This window comes from Myotis nattereri (genome assembly GCF_964212035.1).
Source record: "Myotis nattereri genome assembly, chromosome: 12".
In the NCBI taxonomy this organism is placed as follows: domain Eukaryota; kingdom Metazoa; phylum Chordata; class Mammalia; order Chiroptera; family Vespertilionidae; genus Myotis; species Myotis nattereri.
Genome location: NC_138087.1, coordinates 77175668 through 77194044, shown reverse-complemented (window position 1 = coordinate 77194044; position 18377 = coordinate 77175668). Strand labels below are relative to the sequence as shown.

At 56.0% G+C, this 18377-nt stretch overlaps 1 protein-coding gene across 2 annotated transcripts in view; it reads left to right on the top strand.

The window, feature by feature from the left end:
- The window catches only part of ENG (endoglin), a 29587-nt gene that overhangs the window by 10076 nt on the left and 1134 nt on the right, over positions 1 to 18377 (top strand). For both annotated transcript variants that reach the window (XM_081103905.1, XM_081103906.1), the window contains exons 3-14: positions 7930 to 8070; positions 9076 to 9235; positions 9856 to 10021; positions 10316 to 10442; positions 10871 to 11051; positions 11306 to 11445; positions 14716 to 14853; positions 15078 to 15116; positions 15795 to 15911; positions 16238 to 16489; positions 17127 to 17178; positions 18166 to 18267. In XM_081103905.1, the coding sequence (XP_080960031.1) occupies positions 7930 to 8070; positions 9076 to 9235; positions 9856 to 10021; positions 10316 to 10442; positions 10871 to 11051; positions 11306 to 11445; positions 14716 to 14853; positions 15078 to 15116; positions 15795 to 15911; positions 16238 to 16489; positions 17127 to 17178; positions 18166 to 18267 (1615 nt within the window). The remainder of the gene's footprint in view (positions 1 to 7929; positions 8071 to 9075; positions 9236 to 9855; positions 10022 to 10315; positions 10443 to 10870; positions 11052 to 11305; positions 11446 to 14715; positions 14854 to 15077; positions 15117 to 15794; positions 15912 to 16237; positions 16490 to 17126; positions 17179 to 18165; positions 18268 to 18377) is intronic.

Here is an 18377-nt window from a genome sequence, read left to right as displayed (position 1 = left end):
ATAGTGCCGAACACACGTTATGTGGTTTTCATGGCCATTGTAGTTTTTTTCAAGTTGGTGATGATGTGGGAAATGAGGTTGCCCTCTGCAAGTTCACTGTGCTTGTTCTACTGTTCGGGTCTCCGTGCCTCCTCTGGGTGACGGGACTCCCCCTCCTCCGCCTTCATCAATCCACGGTGAGCCAGAGCCAGTCAGAGAAAGGCCACCTGCCAAGCACCCAGGTCTGTAGGAGGCAGACGTGTGGACAGCCAGCCAGGGCCCAGGCGATTGATGCCTCCTTGGTCAGCACAGGGCAGGGGTCCCCCCGGTGCTGTGGGGTTAGGGAGGGCTTCCTGGAGGAAGCAACAACAGTAAAGCGGCCAGAAGCTCAGGAGAGAAGGAGGCGGAGGGAAGAGCAGAGGATGCAGTGAATGCACAGGCAGGGAAGTGGGCCGAGGGCATGTGGTTCGCTGTGGCAGGAGCATACAGTTCGCCTCGGGGCAGGGCTGGGGAGATGCAACAGGCCCTGGCGTCGCATTAAGGAGTTTGGTCTTTATCCTGTGGACAGTGACAGTCATTGGAGGGTTTGTAGGGGAATGGCCGGGTGCCCCTGTAACTCAGGTCATCCGAGAGCTCACGACAACAGAACCTCCCTGGCCCCCCCTGCCTCTTCCAGAGAGCTCAGTGCATGGGACGTCTGGCTTCTGATTCCAGGGGCCGGGCTGCAGGCTCCAGGACTGCCAGGCATGTGCGTTGGAGGGGTGGGAGAGAACTGGGATTGGAGGGTTCAGGGCTCCAGTCCCGGATCCGTCACTGGCCAGCACCTCGTTTACTGCCTGACTCGTTGAGGGGGTCCTTCTCCCCACTCTCCAATAGACGCACATTTCTTGTGCTCAGGGACTCACCAAAGAGTATCGGGGTATCGGGATCCTGGCCAGGGCCTGGCATGTGCCCAATGGCTGTTGCATGTCTGAGTGAGTGAAGGAATGAAGACATACATGCACTGCTCTGTGACCTGATGAAGGGCGTAAGACCATGGGCTCTGGAGCCAGATAGCCTTCGAATTGAACTTTGGCTCCTCCACTTATGACAGCGTGACCTTGGACGGCTTTCCCACGGGGGATCTGGAGACCCTAGTCCCCCCTCTCAGGGGCCTGTGAGAATCCAGTGGGACAGTGCAGGCGACACACTGAGCGCAGGCCTGCCCAGGGCTGCCCGACACCCGGTGGCCGTGCTTGTTAGTATACCGGCTCCTCTCTGAGCTCTAGGTCCCCCCTGTAAATACCTCATGCTGCCAGGCCGGCTGCAGAATATCCTCATGGCAAATCAAAAACTCAATGTGATCCCCAAAGGTTATTGCTATCAGGCAGCTGAGGCTGGGCCTGTGCATCTACTTTCAGAGGAGGGACCTGAGGTCCAGCCTGCTGCAGCCCCCCCACCCCCACCCCGTGCTCCTGGCCTCCCTGCCCTGAGGGCCAAGCCCAGCAGTAGGTCTCACAGGATCCCCCTGCTGTGACACCGAAGGGCCTGTGGCTTCCTTGGGCAGCACCTTCCTCCCCAAGCAGCACCCAAGAACGAAGTCCCCAGCTCCATAGCCCCCCCTGAACCAGTCCTTGCCAGGCGCCTGCTCTGTGCCTGGCCTGAGCTGGGCACTGATGGTGCCGAGAGAAAGCGGACCTGGGCCCTGCCCTTGGGCCACTTCTAGGCCACGGTGGGTGTCACAGCCCTGGGACTGAGTGATGGAATCGGCGAGGGGGGACTGCGGCTGGAGGGGCTATGGACCCCGGGAGGACAAGCCCTGAACGTGGAGGGAAGGGGACTTCAGGGAAACGGCTCCCAGTGTAGCCAGATAGAGAGGGAAGTCAAGGGCATTCCAGGCAGAGGGCACCGCCTGAGCAAAGGCTTAAAGGCAGGAGACACGAACTGGCAGCGGTCGCGTGGGTGGCGGCCATCTCAGCCACCAGCCCACACTCTCCCGCCTACGGTCGCGTTCTGCAGGCGTTGGCACAGCGACTGGCTTTCCCGTCCATCCCGCGTGGCCTCTGAATCTTCAGATTTCCTGTGCGTGGGCGGCACATGAATTGTGGCAGCCAAGAGCCTCAGGGAAGAGAGGTTCAGAGAGAGAGAGAGAGAGAGAGTGTTGGGGAGGTTTACAGGCAGACAAGGGGGCCGCTGGGCTGGGGCTCTATCTCGCTGGGTCCCCGAAGGGCAGGCCGGAGCCTGGGTTCCGGGAGGGGGCCCAGGGTCACATCCTGACCCGCGGAGACAGGAAACCAGCCTGGTGTCTCAGAGATTCCCGTCAGGCTGACTGTACTGATCTGCTGTCCTCCCAACAGACCCCAGGCAGCCAGGCCAGAGCCGGGACAGCCAGTGATTCACCCCACTTCCTGGTAATCTGGGGGAGCAGAGCACACCCCCCACAAGCTGATGGAACCTGCTGGGCTTTTGCACTGTCTGACTCCTGGCCTGAGGGGCAGGCAAGGCTGCTCAGACACAGGGAGAGCAGGAGGGGCCCCAGGTTGCCCCAGAATGTCCTGGGAGGTCGTGCCCTCCGACCTGGGCAAAGGGGGATCCGCCCGGGTCCCACAATTAGATCCTCTCTGACCCTCTTCCAGCTGTGGGTACCTAGGACTCCAGAGATCCCTGCTCAAATGCACCGAGCCTACTCCCAGAGCGGCATGGGGTGTTTCTCGTCCCATCCTCTAAGCCTTAGCGTCTAAGGGGACACAGCATGGCTGCCAAGGTTACTATTGCAGGGGTGGGAATGGCAGAGCTGGGGCATCCAAGCTGGGTTTTCCACATGCGAACGTGTGGAGAGAAGGGGGTGGCTGGTGCCCAGGGCCTGCCATCTGTACTCTTGCCCCAGGCCTTGCAGATATCAGGGGCAGGCTTGGTGGAGGGGCGTGGTTTGGGGGTCAGAGGCTGGGCAGGGATGGCATCTGCTCTCACTGCTGTATCCCCAGCTCAGGGCCAGTCTGGGAATAAATATTGGGAGGATGGATGGATGGACAGATGGATGGACGGGTGAATAATGGAAGAAAGGAGGGGAAATATACACACATGTAAACATTCGCTGTTGGCCATTCCCGAGGGGTGAGTGGTGTCCCTTGTCCTTCACTATGGGTTGTTTGGGAGTGTTCGTCTTGTTCTCTGCCAAGGTCTGAAGGACAGAGCTGTGCCTCCTTTCTGTCCCCCTTTGAGAGCACAGAAGCCCGAGCTGGGCCCATTTGGGCCCCTTGGACGGGCAAATGAAGTGGGGGTGCGGGGGGGGGGGGCTGACCAAGGGCCCTCAGTAGGGACGGTAGCATATCTCCCAGGGGGGTTCTGGAAGCCCACTCTATGGCCACTTGGCTGGAAATCCCGACTCCCAGATGTCAAACACTGGAACCCCCAGGCGGCAGGATGGAATCCAGGGGCCACCCCGATCCCAGCTCCTCCCTACACAGGTGGGGAGACTGAGGCTCAGAGAGGGGGTGCCACAGTGAGGTGTGACTGAGGCAGGTCCCAGTTCCAGCTACCTGCCACCCACCTCCACGCTGACCTCCGCAGGGCGCAAACCATGGCATCTCTGGACGAATGGGCAAGGAGGGAATGGGCGCGAGTGAAAGCAGCCTGCTATGTGTTTAGGTGGGCACTGGACAACTCACTTTGCAGGCAGAATCCCACTGAAGCCTCGCAAGCCTAGGAAGTGGGCATATTGTTCAGCCCATTTTCCAGATCAGGAAACCAAGGCCCAGAGAGACATAACTGCCCAGGGTCACTGATTTGAATTCAGATCAGTGTGGCTTTGACCCCTTCCCCTGCCAGCCCGCCTGAATGTACCATCTGAGTCTGCTGGGCTGGACAGAGGGACGTCTGGCTCCAATCTGCCCGGCTCCAGTCTGGCCCTAGGAGGGTGGGAGCTGCAGGCAGCCCCGAGGCTCCACTCCTAGAAGAATTGCTGGAAGCAACTTTCTATAAGTGGCTACTAGTACTCAGGGCCTCCTCACCGAAATCCCCCCTTCCCGCCACCGACCGCCCAGCCAACAATGGCATCTGTGGGACACTGGCACAAAAATAGAAACGTGGTCTCCCGCCCACCCATTCAGGGAAGCGGCCGGGGCAGACCCAGGCCGGCCCGGGTTGCAGAGCTGCGGGTCAGGGGTGGCTGGCCCTCCCGCCTCGGCTAGGCTCCCGGAATTCCCAGGATGCCTTAGGAAGACTGGGCGCTTGAGGGTGGGGGGCAAGGCAGGCCCCTTTCTCGGCCTCTGGGCTCCGGGCGGGGAGGGAGGGGAAGTCGGTGCGTGTGAGTGACAGTGCCGATGAGTCAGGGCCACGGGCGGGAAATGTTTGCTGTGGAAACCCAGCCTGAGCTTTTCTCGTAACCAGCTGAGCTCAGCCGGGCCCAGGAGCTCAGAGACCCCGGGAGCCCCGCTTTCCAGCTTCCCCGAGTGTCCACTCTGTTCTTTCGCTGTGTGGCCCTGGCCCAGGACTATGTGGCCTCAGGCCCCACCCCCTCCAGCCCCCCAGATCCACAGGGTGAGAGCGGAGTGGGGGTTTGGAGTGTGAGCTCTGGGAGAAGAGCTGGGTGTGATGACAAAGGTTCCACTTTTCTCGTCCCCTCACCCTCAGCATGACCTCACCCTGACCTCCACTTCTCTTTTCTAAAAAAAATACGTTTTTATTTATTTTTAGAGAGGAAGGGAGAGGGGGAGAGAGAGGGGGAGAGAGAGAGAGAGAGAAGCATCGATGAGGGAGAGACACATCACTCGGCTGCCTCCTGAACGCCCTCTACTGGGGACTGAGCCCACAACCCGGGCATGTGCCCTGACCAGGAGTCGAACCTGGGACCTCTTGGTCCATGGAACGATGCTCAGTCCACTGGGCCACACCAGCTGGGCTCCGCTTCTGTTTTCTTATTTCCTTTATCCAGAGCCCCACCTGGTGTTGGCTCCTAACCTCGTCTCACCCCCGTTTCACAAATGGGGAAACTGAGGCACAGAGGAGCAGGGACATTTGCAGAACAGCAGCAAGAATGAATGTTCAGGAGGCTCTTTCCTCCCAGCCCAGCAGCTGCACTCCCAGCTTCTCTGTCACCTGCAGTGCTCTCGGCCTGTGGGGTTCACCTAGGGCCAAAGGATGGACCTCCGGACTTTGGGGCCCGTCGGTTTGCCGTGTGTGGGGTCTCAGGGCTCACTCCTCTGGGTGAGGAGAGACAGATGGGGCAGATTTGGGAAAGAGCAGACTATGCAAGCTGCCCAGAGGGCCAGGGGCTGTGGGCCCCTCTGGCACCAGGCCGACGCACTGGGTGCCTGACTTCGCCCCTCTCTGGCAGTTCCCTGAGCCTCACTTGCTGCATCTGTAAAATGGGAGCATACCCAGCCCTGCTTCGGTGAGGACGTGTGCATCACGCTCAGTACAGGGCCAGGCACGGATCAGGCTGCCCAGGTGAAATTACTGACATTTAGTGGTTGTGCATTTGAACAGCTTTATTGAGATAAAATTAGTCCGTTTAAAATGTGCAGTTGAGTGGCTTTTAGTTTATGCACAGAGTTGTGCAGTCATTTTCCGTTGTTGAAGCTGACAGTACACACGCAGTCAAGGTAAGGAAGCTGGGTGCGCCCATTGTCAAGGTTCTGGCAGCTCGGCTGTGCAGGGCCTTTCTCCCCATGACCAGGTGGGTCTCCCTTCTCTCCCATTAACCTTAAGAGGTGACACAATCCGGGGACAAAATGGCAGTTCTGATATTTATATTTGTATCTCATATTTGACCAAAATATGATATTAAATCCAGTACTTAATTTTTAAAGTCTTTAGAATGCATATTTTTGTAAATTGATGAAACAAGAGATTTCAAAAACCAAAAGTTATAAACCCATCAGACAACATTAATTTTAAAAAAATTGTGAACTTATAAACTCATTCTGCTATAAATTAGCATAAAAATAATTCTTCAAAAATAAGCTACCTAAATAGCTCCCTAAAATGAAAAAAAAAAAAAAGTTATTTGTGAAACACTGAACATGGAATGTTATTTGCTCTTTTGTCTTAAAGCACAAACGTACAAACAAAGAGTGATTATGGTGTCATGACTGAGGAACGGAAAACATTTCTCGGCAAATTTTCCAGCAGCTAAAACATTCTGTCCAGCTCTGTGACATCATCTGGGGAAATGGCCAGGAGATAATTAGAGGTTAAATAAAAAATTTTCCACTGATCTCTCCATCTTGAAATCTCTCCCTCGTTTTTGATAAGTTTGAGGAGACGTTTGGGGTCAGGCTGTGTCTTTGCAGAGATTTCCAGCTTTCGAGAGCAGCTGGAGTTAGGGTTTCAGTAGACTCTGGGTCAGAAAGTCTTCGAGTCGAGCAGAGAGTCCTTCAATGGAAGCTTTGCCTTTGTGGATTGCTGCGTTCTCTTCTCTTCTTGGGAATAGGAAGGCATAGGAAATGTGGCTGGGCAGGCCGTGGTTGAGAGGAGAGGCCTGCCCGGGACCACATCCTAAGCTCCATACTTATTTGCTGTGTGTTCCTGGGCAAATGACTTCACCTCTCTGTGCCTGTTCTCTCATCTGTGAGAATAATAATGGTACCTACCTCTTAGGGTTGTTCTGAGGATTAAATGAGTCATTGGATGAAGTACCTAGAACAGTCCTGGCACATAGTAAGCACTGTATGTGTTGTTGTTATTATGATTATCTGTTGTTGTTATTTGTTCTTCTGGAAGCATTCTAAATACATACACCATGATCAATTAAAAATGTTAATGCAGTACCTATCTCTCAAGATATAAATGATCACAACTTCACATTCTTAAAAATATCAAAACAGCCCTGACCGGTTTGGCTCAGTGGACAGAGTGTCGGCCTGTGGACTGAAGGGTCCCGGGTTCGATTCCGGTCAGGGGCATGTAGCTTGGTTGAGGGCACATCCCCAGTGGGAGATGTGCAGGAGGCAGCTGATTGATGTTTCTCTCTCGTCGATGTTTCTGACTCTCTATCCCTCTCCCTTCCTCTCTGTAAAAAATCAATAAAATATATTTTATTTTATTTTATTTTTTTAATATATTTTATTGATTTTTTACAGAGAGAGGAAGGAAGAGAGATAGAGAGTCAGAAACATCGATGAGAGAGAAACATCGATCAGCCGCCTCCCGCACATCCCCCACCGGGGATGTGCCCGACCAGGTACATGCCCTTGACTGGAATTGAACCTGGGACCCTTCAGTCCGCAGGCCGACGCTCTATCCACTGAGCCAAACTGGTTTCGGCGATAAAATATATTTTAAAAAATATCAAAACAATGGTAGTATATTGACAAAAAGATAAGCATTTTAGCACTTTAACATAATAAGGTCAGCCTGGCTTGTGTTGCTCAGTGAATGAGCATCGCCCTATGAACCAGCAGATCACGGTTTGGTTCCTGGTTAGGGCACATGCCCGGGTTGCAGGCTCGATCCCCATCCCCAATAGGAGGCAGCCGATCAATGATTCTCTCTCATTGTTGATGTTTCTATCTCTCTCTCCCTCTCCCTTCCTCTCTGAAATCAATAAAAATGTATCTTTTTAAAAATAAGAAGGCCAACAGGAATATTGTAAACTGGGGAGGAGATGATGCCTGGATACTGCTGCGCAGGGACAGAGGGAAGGCACAGGGCGGCCTCTGAGTCACACAGACGCTTGCAGGCCTGGGACCCAGCAGGCGCTCACCAGGAATAAACCTTGGTCAGGCTCCTCACAGTTTTTTCTTTATGTCTTTGGATTTGCTGAGACGAATCTCCTTCATTCATGCAGCAAGTATTTCCTGAGCACCTCTGACAGGGCCAGGCACTGTGCTGGGCCCTGGGAGGCAGGTGGACGGGCCGGGCAGGGAGAGCTGAGGAAGGCCGATGGGACAAGGGTCGTCACTGCTGCTCTGGGGGGCACAGCCTGTGTCCACCTGATTGGCCTGTGTGTGTCTGTGTGTCTTTCCCCAGGCTCTGTCCCAGCTGGATCTGACTGTCCAGGTGTCCAAGCAAAACGGCACCCGGGCCCGAGAGGTGCTCCTGGTCCTCGACCTAGACAAGACGGTCCACCTGCGGCTGCAGGCCCCCGGAATCCCGCTCCAGCTGGCCTACGTGAGTGACCCCAAGCCCTACGCCGAGGCCCGGGCCACGGGGGGCCCCTGCCTGGTGAATCCTGTGGGGCCCAAAAAGCAGCAGGGTCAGGGGTAAAGAGTTCAAATCTGGAGGTGGGATTCCGGTGGACGGGCAACCCTGGCCAGCTCCATCTTCTCACGCAGCCTGTTTTCCCATCTGTCAGGTGGGAGAATTGGACTCGGGGACATCCCATAAAATAATCTTGTCGCTGTCTTGGAAAAAATCCCAAGTCGTATATTTGAAAATATTGAAGTACAGAGAAAAAGAGTCAGGAGGAAACCTAACAATGCATTAACAGTAGCTGTGGCTGGAAAGTGGGAGTGTGAGAGACATTTATTTTGTTCTTTGCACTTGGTTGAATTTGCAAGACTTGCTCTAATTAACAAGGCCTACGTCGGAGAAAAATTATTTTTTAAAGAGAAGAGGTAACTGGCGGGGATGCCCAGCGAGGGGGCTCGGGGCTCCTCCCTCCGCCCGGGGGGGCCCTAGGAAGTGACCCCCAGATGTGAGCAGCTGTTGTTTACGGCCAGAGAAAGCGGGGTGGGGTGGGAGGACTGAGGCAGCAAATATAACAAGGAGGGGGGGGGGCAGAAAGAAAAATGGAAATGGAAAAAGGGCCCGTGTGGGAGGGACAGCCAGACACCGAGACCAGAGGCAGAGGTGGGGGAGATAGAGACGGGAGGACAGAACCAAATCCAAGGCCCCGAGGCAGAGTGAAGTTGCGGGGCCCGGGGAAGAATCCAGGCTGGCAGCAGGGACAGCACGGAGACAGACAGAGGTGGCCAGCATGAAAGATCCGGCGGGAGGAGCACCGGGAGCCACCGGGAGCCACGGGGAGGGTGGAGCGAGACCAACCCCATTCGGTGCACCCCTCTGCTTCCTGTGCCCAATCAGCTGCCTCCCCAAATTACCTCCCGACCTCCTGCTTGGGACAGGGGACTCAGGCCCAGGAACAGCACCCTGAGTCTCCGCGTGTCTCCCCAGAATGACCAGTATGTCATCGCCGACATGCCCCAAGGAGTCAGCGCCGTACCTCTGACGGCCGTCAAGGACCAGCTCCGCACCTGGGCAGAGTCAAAGGGAGCCATCGCCTCTGTCGCTGAGCTGAACGACCCCAAGAGCATCCTCCTCCGGCTGGACCCAGGTCAGCTTCCCCAGCAGCCTCTCCGGGCTCCGGGCTCCGGGCTCCGGGCTGGGGGGATCGGGATTCCTGGGCCCATCCCGCAGATGGGGACCCCGAGCCTCCAGCAGGGACGTGATTTGCCCCGGCTGCAGAGAGCAGGCCAGTGCTTCACCGGGACAGTTATGACCTCCAGCAAATATGAGTGTGGACCGTGGGAAACTGCGACTTGTGCCGATTATTTATTGTGCACCTACTGTGTGCCAAGCCCGGTGCTAGGCATTTGGGGACTCTCTGGGAACAGACACAGTCCCTGGTGGGGAGATAAATACACAGATAAGTCCATGACGTGGTTTCAGGTCTTGGGCAATGGGGTGCTGCTGGTCGCAGGGCTTCATCCCTACTGTGTGCCATGTTCATCCCTTGTGTGAGCCTGTGTTGACGATGAGGAAACAGAGGCGGGGGACTTGCCATGAGTCTCTGGGCAGTGAGTGGTGGAGCGGAGATTTGAACCTTGGTCCTCCCACGCCCCCCACTTCCCATGCTCCATCCTGTGGGCCCCAACTTTACAGTGGGAAAGGGGGGGCCTCTGTGTGAGGTGCCTGGCTGCTCCGGAAGGGGACTGAGTGCGCTTGTCTCTGCAGCCCCGAGGTCACTGTCCTCCTGCCGTCCCCAACCCAACATGGACATGGGCCACAGGCTCGAATGGTGGCCGCACACGGAGGGCTTGGTCCGCGGCTGTGCCTTGGAGGGTGTGGCTGGTCACAAGGAGGCGCACATCTTGAGGGTCCTGCCGGGCTCCGAGGCCAGGTAAGGGTGCTGGCCCCGCCCCAGGCCCCGCCCCATGGCACCCCTCCCCTACTAAGCCCCGCCTGTCCAAGTCTCAGCCCCCCCCCCCCCAAGAGCAGAGTTGCCCCACCTACCTCTGGGCCCCGACCCTATGAGCCCAAGCCCCGCCCGTTTCCACATCCTTTCCTCACACCCACGTCCCACCAGGTAAGCCTGGTACCCACTTGGCCTGCCCCCCACCCACCCCCCCACCCGTCAGGACCCTCCCATTCCGGCCTTCCCGCCAGCGCTGACGGGCGGTCTGTCTGCCCGCAGGCCCCGGACAGTGACGGTGGAGGTGAAGCTGAGCTGCACTTCAGGGGATCCTGACGCTGTGCTCATCCTGCAGGGCCCACCCTACGTGTCCTGGCTCATCGACGCCAACCACAACATGAAGATCAGGGTAAGTCTTGCTCCCAGACCCAGACAGCCGCGCAGCCCTCCCCAAGGCTCCCGAAGGAGAGGACCAGGTGCCCTGCACCAGCTCCCCAGCCCTGAGCCTTTGCACCTGATGATGACACCTCGGGCCCCACCCTGTTCCTCTGTTCATACCTATCCTTCCTTCAGACCTAGAGGCCGCCTCCTCCAGGGAGCTCTCCATCATCCCCTTGGGAGGCCCTTAACCCAACCCACAGGCTCATGCAAAGTTCCTAGAAAAGCGGACCCCATGCTGAGTAGCCAGTAGGCGAGGGGAGGGGGCCCAGGCGGAGGAAGCAGCAGGAGCAAAGGGGAGAGCGCCGAGGCCTGGCAGGACCCTGGCTGGGCTGCGGCCCCCGGGCCAGGCTGTGCCCTGATTCGGACCCCCTGCTCCGCCTCGCTCCCTGTCATTAGGCCACTGGTAACTACTCCATCAAGATCTTTCCAGGGAAGAGCTTCAGAGAAGAGCACCTCGTGCTCCCAGACACACCCCAAGGCCTGCTCGAGGAGGCCCAGAGGCTCAACGCCAGCAAGGTGGCGTCCTTCGTGGAGGTCCCTCTGGCCAGTGCCATCTCTCTTCAGGCCAGCAGCTGCGGTGAGCACGGGCTCCTTTCCCTTGCCCTCCCTGGCCCGCCTTGCCCTCCTGCCTTCCTCTGCCCTCTCCCCGGATCAGGTGCCACCGTGTGGTGGGCACACCGTTCAGCTGTGTGAGTGGCAGGTCGCATCAGCCTGTGAGAGCCCCATTGCTCTCTCCTGCAACACGGGGACAGGGAGAGTAGCTACCCACAGACACACTGAGTGACTGCCCCTCAGGGACTGTCCACCTAGCCCGCCTCTGCTGCCCCGCAGGTGGGCTGCAGACCTCACCCACACCTGTGCAGACCACGCCTCTCAAGGAGACCTGCAACGAGGAGCTGCTCATGACCCTGCTCCAGCCGAACTGCTCCGATGACACCATGACTCTGGAACTCAAGAAAAACCTTATGTGGGTAAGGGAATCCCTGCGCCTCTGGCCTGGCCGACAGGGCAGCTGGTCCCTCCTCTGACCGAAGAACCTTGGGGCCCTAACCCTGGATTTCTCACATCCTTCCCAAGTTTCGGTTTTCCCACTTGTAAAATGGGGTTGAAAATGGTACCCACTATGCGGTGAGAATTAAATAAGGTCTGACATGCTGAGCCAGCTGTGGTGCACAGTAAGTGCTCAATAAATAGCTACTTGGTCGTTGTCAGTATTCATTCTAAAAGCAAGCTGAGCTGGGTGCTCACTTAGAATACCTCCACAACATGAAGAACAAGGATATTTATTTAAAAACGAGAGGCCCAGTGCACGAATTCGTGCACAGGTGCGTCCAGCCAGCCCACCCCTGATCCATCCAGATCGGGCCTGGCCAGCCAGGGGGGAGGGCCGCAGGCGGTTGGTGGGCCGGCCCCGCCCCCTGGTCAAACTCCTGGTGGAGGGGACAATTTGCATTTTAGCCTTTTATTATATAGGGTTATATAGTATAACACAGGCTTTAAAAAAATGTGGAAAAAGTAGAAAAGAAGAAAATCTCAATCTCTCCATCCAAAGACAATGGCTACCAACATTTTGGTTTGTTTCTTTCTAGAATGTATTCTCTGTGTGTTTCTTTATATATATATATGTGTGTGTGTGTGTGTGTGTATATATATATATTTCAGAGAGGAAGAGAGTGGGGGAGAGAGATAGAAACATCAATGATGAGAGAGAATCATTGATCAGCTGCCTCTTACACACTCCACACTGAGGATCAAGCCCACAACCCAGGCATGTGCCCTTGACCAGAATCGAACCTGGGACCCTTCAGTCCACAGACCGATGCTCTAGCCACTGAGCCAAACAAGCCAGGGCCTCTGTATGTTTCTTATATGGTGGAATCATATATATGCACTTGTTTGTCTCCAGCTATAGTCTCTTAATGTATTTTTAGAACTTTGACATATGCACTTAATATCACACTTAATGAGCACATGTTATTCCATCATATTGACAGGCCATCGTTAATCCCTCCTCCCTTGTTAGACATTTAGCCTGTTTCCAGTTCTGCAATATTATAAATATGCAGAAAATGTCATTGTGCAGACTTTTTAAAATATGGGATTGTTTTCTTAGGCTGGATTTCCACATTAGTGAGATTGCTGGGTTAAAGTGAGTGAACTTTCTGGGAGTTTTGATACATGTTGACAACCCACTTTCCAAAAAATGATTCCAATTTTTACTGCTGATTTATGAGAGCACCATGATTCTCTCTCTCTTGACTATAATTTTTGTTTAAAAAAACCTTTGCCAGTGTGGGAGGTGGAATGCGGTGTTCCAGTCTTATTTTAATTTATACTTCTTTGCTTAGCAGTGAGTCTGGGCATGGCTCCATATGACTGATAATAACCTAAGGGTCTTTATCACTATGGCTTGGTATTTTTCTTGATGATTTTATGAGCTTTTTACATACAGGGGGGAAAAAATGTGGGCCCTTTGTTCTTCATTCTTACCGAAATAATTCCTCCTGGTTTGTTATTTAAATTTTGGCTACAGTTGTTTGTCACATTTTGGATATTTGAAAAAATTGGGCCATTCTAGCTTCCCATCTTCCCTTTTGTGACGTCTTCTGGCTGTTCTGAGGCCAGAAACCTTGCTGCTGGAGCCTTGGAAATCATCCATGTCCTCTGGGACTTGTAGGACATTTAAGTCTGTGGTTAAGTCCGTGTGGGAGTTTTTTTGTGGGTTGTTTTGGGGGGAGGGGGTATAGAGGCCTATATGAAGCTCCATCTGTCTGCTGCCTCCTCCCCTGCCTGCACCTGCCCCAGCAGATGTCAGGGAGGTGGGGGAGGGAGGTGGTGCGGTGACCAGCGATAGCTGCCATTACTGTTACCCAGTCCCAAGGGGCTTGAGACTACGTTGTCACCCATCCACCTTTGGAACATTACACTGCACTAAAAAGAATGTGCTAGATCTATACATGTAGACACAGAGAGATGCATATAATTTATCGTCCAGTAAGAAAACTAAGCCACCGCATAAAGGGCAGTACGGTGCCATTTGTTAAAAACGCAAAAAAAATAGCCCCGGCTGGTTTGGCTCAGTGGATAAAGCGACGGCCTGCGACGGAAGGGTCCCAGGTTCGGTTCCAGTCAAGGGCACAGGCCCGGGTTGCGGGCTCGATCCCCAGTAGGGGGCGTGCAGGAGGCAGCCGACCAATGATTCTCTCTCATCACTGATGTTTCTCTCTCTCTCCCTCTCCCTTCCTCTCTGAAATCAAAATAAATAAATAAATAAATCCACACATTTCCTCTGAGTGCGTATGTCTGTATAGAAGAAAACACAAAGAGAGGGGCCTGAACAGATTCACCCCCAAACACGGGCAGGCAGCCGCTCATGGGTTTATGGAAAGCGGTCAGCGTGCATGCGGATTTGAGTCCCAGGCCCGCGGTCACTGGGGCCTCACCGTGCAGAGCCCTTTGTATTTGGTGGGTGATGTCTCCTCAGGTGTCCTGGGCCTCAAGGGGCAGTGGCAGTCAGGGACAGCGTTCTGGGGGGTGAGCTGGCTGAACTCAAGGGGGGCCTCTAACCATCCACTCACCTCTAAGACTCTGAGATTCTTTGATGCTAAAAATGCAACTGAGAAATTTTAAGATTTGATTCTTCTAAAACAGGAGCTGGCAAACTAGGGCCCACTGCCTGTTTCTGTCAATAAAGTTTTATTGGCACACAGCCACACCCATGTGTACATAGGGTCTCTGGCTGCTTTCAGGCTTTGAAGGCAAAGTTGGGTAATTACAACAGAGACCACCTGGTCTGCAAAGCCTAACGTACTACCTGGCCCTTTAAAGAAAGTTTGCTGAGCACAGGCAGGCCCAGGGGCCCATGGTTCTGGGATTGGATTATGCTGATGGGGTCTGCATGCCCCTGGGGCTGTGAGCCATCATTGTATGTCGAACTCACATGAATTTTAAAATCCTAATAGTTCTGCATTTACTTTAATATATATTAGAAGGAAAACAGTACATAGTACATCAAACACACGATGTCGCACATTTTATTGCTTAAGACAAGATTAAGTACAAAAGCAAGTCAAATTCAGGAACGGTATAGTCTTAAACGGTGCAGGATGACAAACTCTAACAAAAGCGGAGAGGGAAGCGGAGGGCTGTGGCCCTGGGTTTGGATCCGTCCTCGGTGCTGGGGGTGGACAGGACCCAGGGAGCCGGGTGCCTCCTGACGGTGTCCCCCAACCCTGGCCTAGTCTCTGAAGTGCGACATCAGCAGCCTGACCTTCTTGGACCACCGCTGCCAGGCCGAGGACAGAGGCGACCAGCTTGTCTTGCACAGCGCCTACTCCGGCTGCGGCATGAGAGTGACAGGAAGTGTGGTCAACAATGAGGTAAGAGCTGGGGCAGGAAAGGGAGCGGCCTACTGGGTGCCCCCCTCAGGCACCTCCTTGACCTTCTGGGCTGAGGGGCTTTGGGGAGAGTGGGCGTGGCGCTCAGTAGGAAGACAAGGCCCAGGTAGCCAGGGGTGGCTCCGCCTCCCCTTCCGTAAACGGTGAACTGGGTGGGGTGTCCTCCGTCATTTCTGGCTGACCAGCTCGGGGCTCTGTCTCTGCAGGTGGTCGTCAGCCTCCTGTCAAGCTCATCACCGCAGCGGGTGAGATGGATGGTCACCGTGGGAACATCTGGTCCAGGTCCCGGGGCCCCTCCAGGCCTGGGGGGGAGCAGGCCTCAGGGAACTCGCCCTGACCCTGGCACGCCATGTGTCCTCAGCGGGGCTCAGCCTCCCCTTCTGTAGAGTAGAAGCAGGACTGTCGAGGGTTATGTTCTCAGCCTCGCGAGTCAGCAGGTTCTAGCATATATTGGCTGTGTGGCCTTGGGCCCCAAGGTCACGGGTGTGAGCCGTGGCATAAGAGGGGACTCCCTGTGGGGGTGCCTATGAGCAGCCACTGAGAGGACACAGGGCTGGTGCAGAGCGGATTCTTAGTATTAGTTTGGTGTGGGCTTTTTGTTTGTTTTAAATATATTTTTATTGATTTCAGAGAGGAAGGGAGAGGGAGAGAGAGATAGAAACATCAATGATGAGAGAGAATCATCGATCGGCTGCCTCCTGCATGTCCCACACTGGGGATCAAGCCCACAACCTGGGCATGTGCCCTGACCGGGAATCGAACCGTGACCTCCTGGTTCATAGATCGATGCTCAACCTCTGAGCCAGCCAGCCAGGCTGGTGTGTTTTTTAAAGATGAGGGTGAGGGTCAGGCATCTCTGGCCCATGACCCCTGCTCCTATCCCCACCCCACCCTTCCTGACCATCTCCCTCCGTCTCCTGCAGAAAGCAGTGCAGTGCATCGACATGAAGAGCCTCTCCTTCCAGCTGGGCCTCTACCTCACCCCACAGTTCCTGCAGGCCTCCAACGCTATTGAGCTGGGGCAGCAGGGCTTTGTGCAGGTACTGGACTTGACCGCCCAGGGCTGCCCACTCCTGGGGTTTCTCAGAACCTTTCTTCCCACCGTTAGTACAGAGAAGAAGAGAATTCAACTTTTCAGAGAAAGGAGGGAGCCAGACGGAGCGTGACGGAGGGGAGAGATAGGAAAGGCAGAGCTCAGAGATGCCGAGTAGAATGTCACCGCCTCCTCCAGGCAGGCCCACGGCGGTCCCACCATCGGGGCTCAGGGCAGGAACTCTAGAATGAATCTAGCTTATCTCATGAGAGCAGGCAGGGTGAAGCGTTCAGAGTAACCGCTCATGCCTTCACCCCTTGCCTCCCTACGCAGGTGAGCATGTCCCCGCCGACCCCCGAGATCATGCCCAAATTGGACAGCTGCCAGCTGGACTTGAAGCCTGAGGCGGACACCGTGGAACTCATCCAGAACCAGGCAGCCAAGGGCAGCTGTGTGAGCCTGCTGGACTCCAGCCCCCATGGTGTCATGCGCTTCAGCTTCCTCCTCCGTGGCCACGTGGTGCCCACGCCCAAGGCTGGCACCCTCAGCTGCACCGTAGCCATGCGTCTTCGGACTTCATCCCTGGTGAGTGGGGCCTAGGCCAGGACCAATGTCAAGGGTGGCTTTCGGGTGTGGGGGTTTCAGGAAGGGACACCACAGACCAGGAGGATGTGGGACCAGTTGGCGAGGGGCAGAGCCAGTCAGGGTGGCTCCTGGCTCTCAGGGGTGCTCTTTCTGCAACCCCACAGCCTCTGATGACTTTGCTGTGTCTTCAGCATTGGTAGGCTATGTAGCTGCAACCGTCCATTCATCCACCCACCCACCCATGAAGCATGATCACCAGTGTAATCTCAGGGAACAGGAGGCCTCGGGGGAGAGGGTTCAGAGAGGAGACAACCTTCTGATTTTCTGCATTTATTAGTCACAGCGCTTCACCGTCCAGTGGATCCCACTCAGGCGCTCGGCCTGGACACAGTCCTCTCAGGCCCTTCGCACAGAGGGCCTCTGGTCGTGTGAAACATTCCAGTAGCAGCCAGGGGTTGTCCCCCACACACTCCCATAGCACAGATCTCCCAGGACCAGCTCGAGGGCTCCCAGCTGGAAGTGGTGGGTGGGATGCCAAGCCAGGGCCCAGGGGGGGCTGGGACTGGGCCGGGTGCCAGCGAGCAAACCCGAGGCTCCCTCAGCGGCTGGGCCGCACTCTGCTCTCTTCCTCCCCCAGGTCCGCAGGACCGTCGCTATGCGCCTGAACATCGTCAGCCCCGACATGCCTGGTGAGCTCCCCCAGGTCTCTGGGGTTCGTGGCTGAGGTCAGAGTGGGCACAACAGACGACCCAGAGGGATGGGGCCCTAGGCGCACAGCAGGGAGGCCCCGAGAGAGCAGCCCTGGGGCGGGCAGGACCAGGGCTCCCCGGCTGCCCACGGTCGGAGCCACAGCTGTGTCTTCCGGATGGACAGCCTCCTCTGCTCCTGGCCGCCCTGTGGGGCAGGACTCTTGACCCCATGGTGGCTGGTTGACCTCATTGGGGGGATGGGGCCCTCAGACCCCCAGTACAGAGGATGGCCCTTCAGCCCAGCACCCTCCAGCCTCTGTTAGCTCTCTCTGGACCCAGGCCCCCACCAGACAGAAGAGTCCCTGAGCCTGGAGGCAGATGTGGGGGGACCCAGGCCAGGCTGGAGCCCCACTCCCAGCCACAACAGGGAGACAAGGGCTGATAACCCCAGCGCATGGACAGGAACTCAGACCCAAGGGGCGGCTGCCTGGCCCGATCACACAGGAGTCAGGGATGTGGAAGGAATGAGGCTTGGAAAACTCAAGAGCAGAGCTAGAGAGGCCTCAGAGCTGGTCTGCCTGTTGCTGCCGGGGTATCAGGCTCAGAGGGGGCAGGGCCGGACCCAAGGTTAGACAGCGAGGAGGGACGGGCTCTGGAATCCCGGGCCCCACTTTTTGCTCAGATGATGCCAGCCAGCCTCCCTAAAATGCATCTGCATCAGCACTGGCAGGCAGGGCATGGCCCAAAAGGCCTGGATAGGCCCTCTTGGAAAACGGTCATAGCAACCACAGCAAGTACCAGGCATGGGTGTGTTGAACCCATTTGCTAGATGAGAAGACTGAGGTTGCTAGAGCAGTCAGGGCAGAGGGTGAGCTGGGACTCACACCAAAACCTGTGCTCCTGGCCAGCACAGGAGCAGGGAGCCAGGGAGGAAGCCAGGGTGGGGGCAGCAGCGCTGACCCAGCTGTCCCTCCCTTGGTTGCACAGGCAAAACCCTCGTCCTGCCCGCTGTGCTGGGCATCACCTTTGGCGCCTTCCTCATCGGGGCCCTGCTCACCGCTGCGCTCTGGTATATCTACTCGCACACACGTGAGTATCCCAGGCCCCCACCATGAGTGCTCAGGACCCCTCTACCACCACCCGGGGGAGCCCAGCAAAGCCTCTGGGGGAGTGGGGAGCCCAGGCCGGGGCCCTGACCT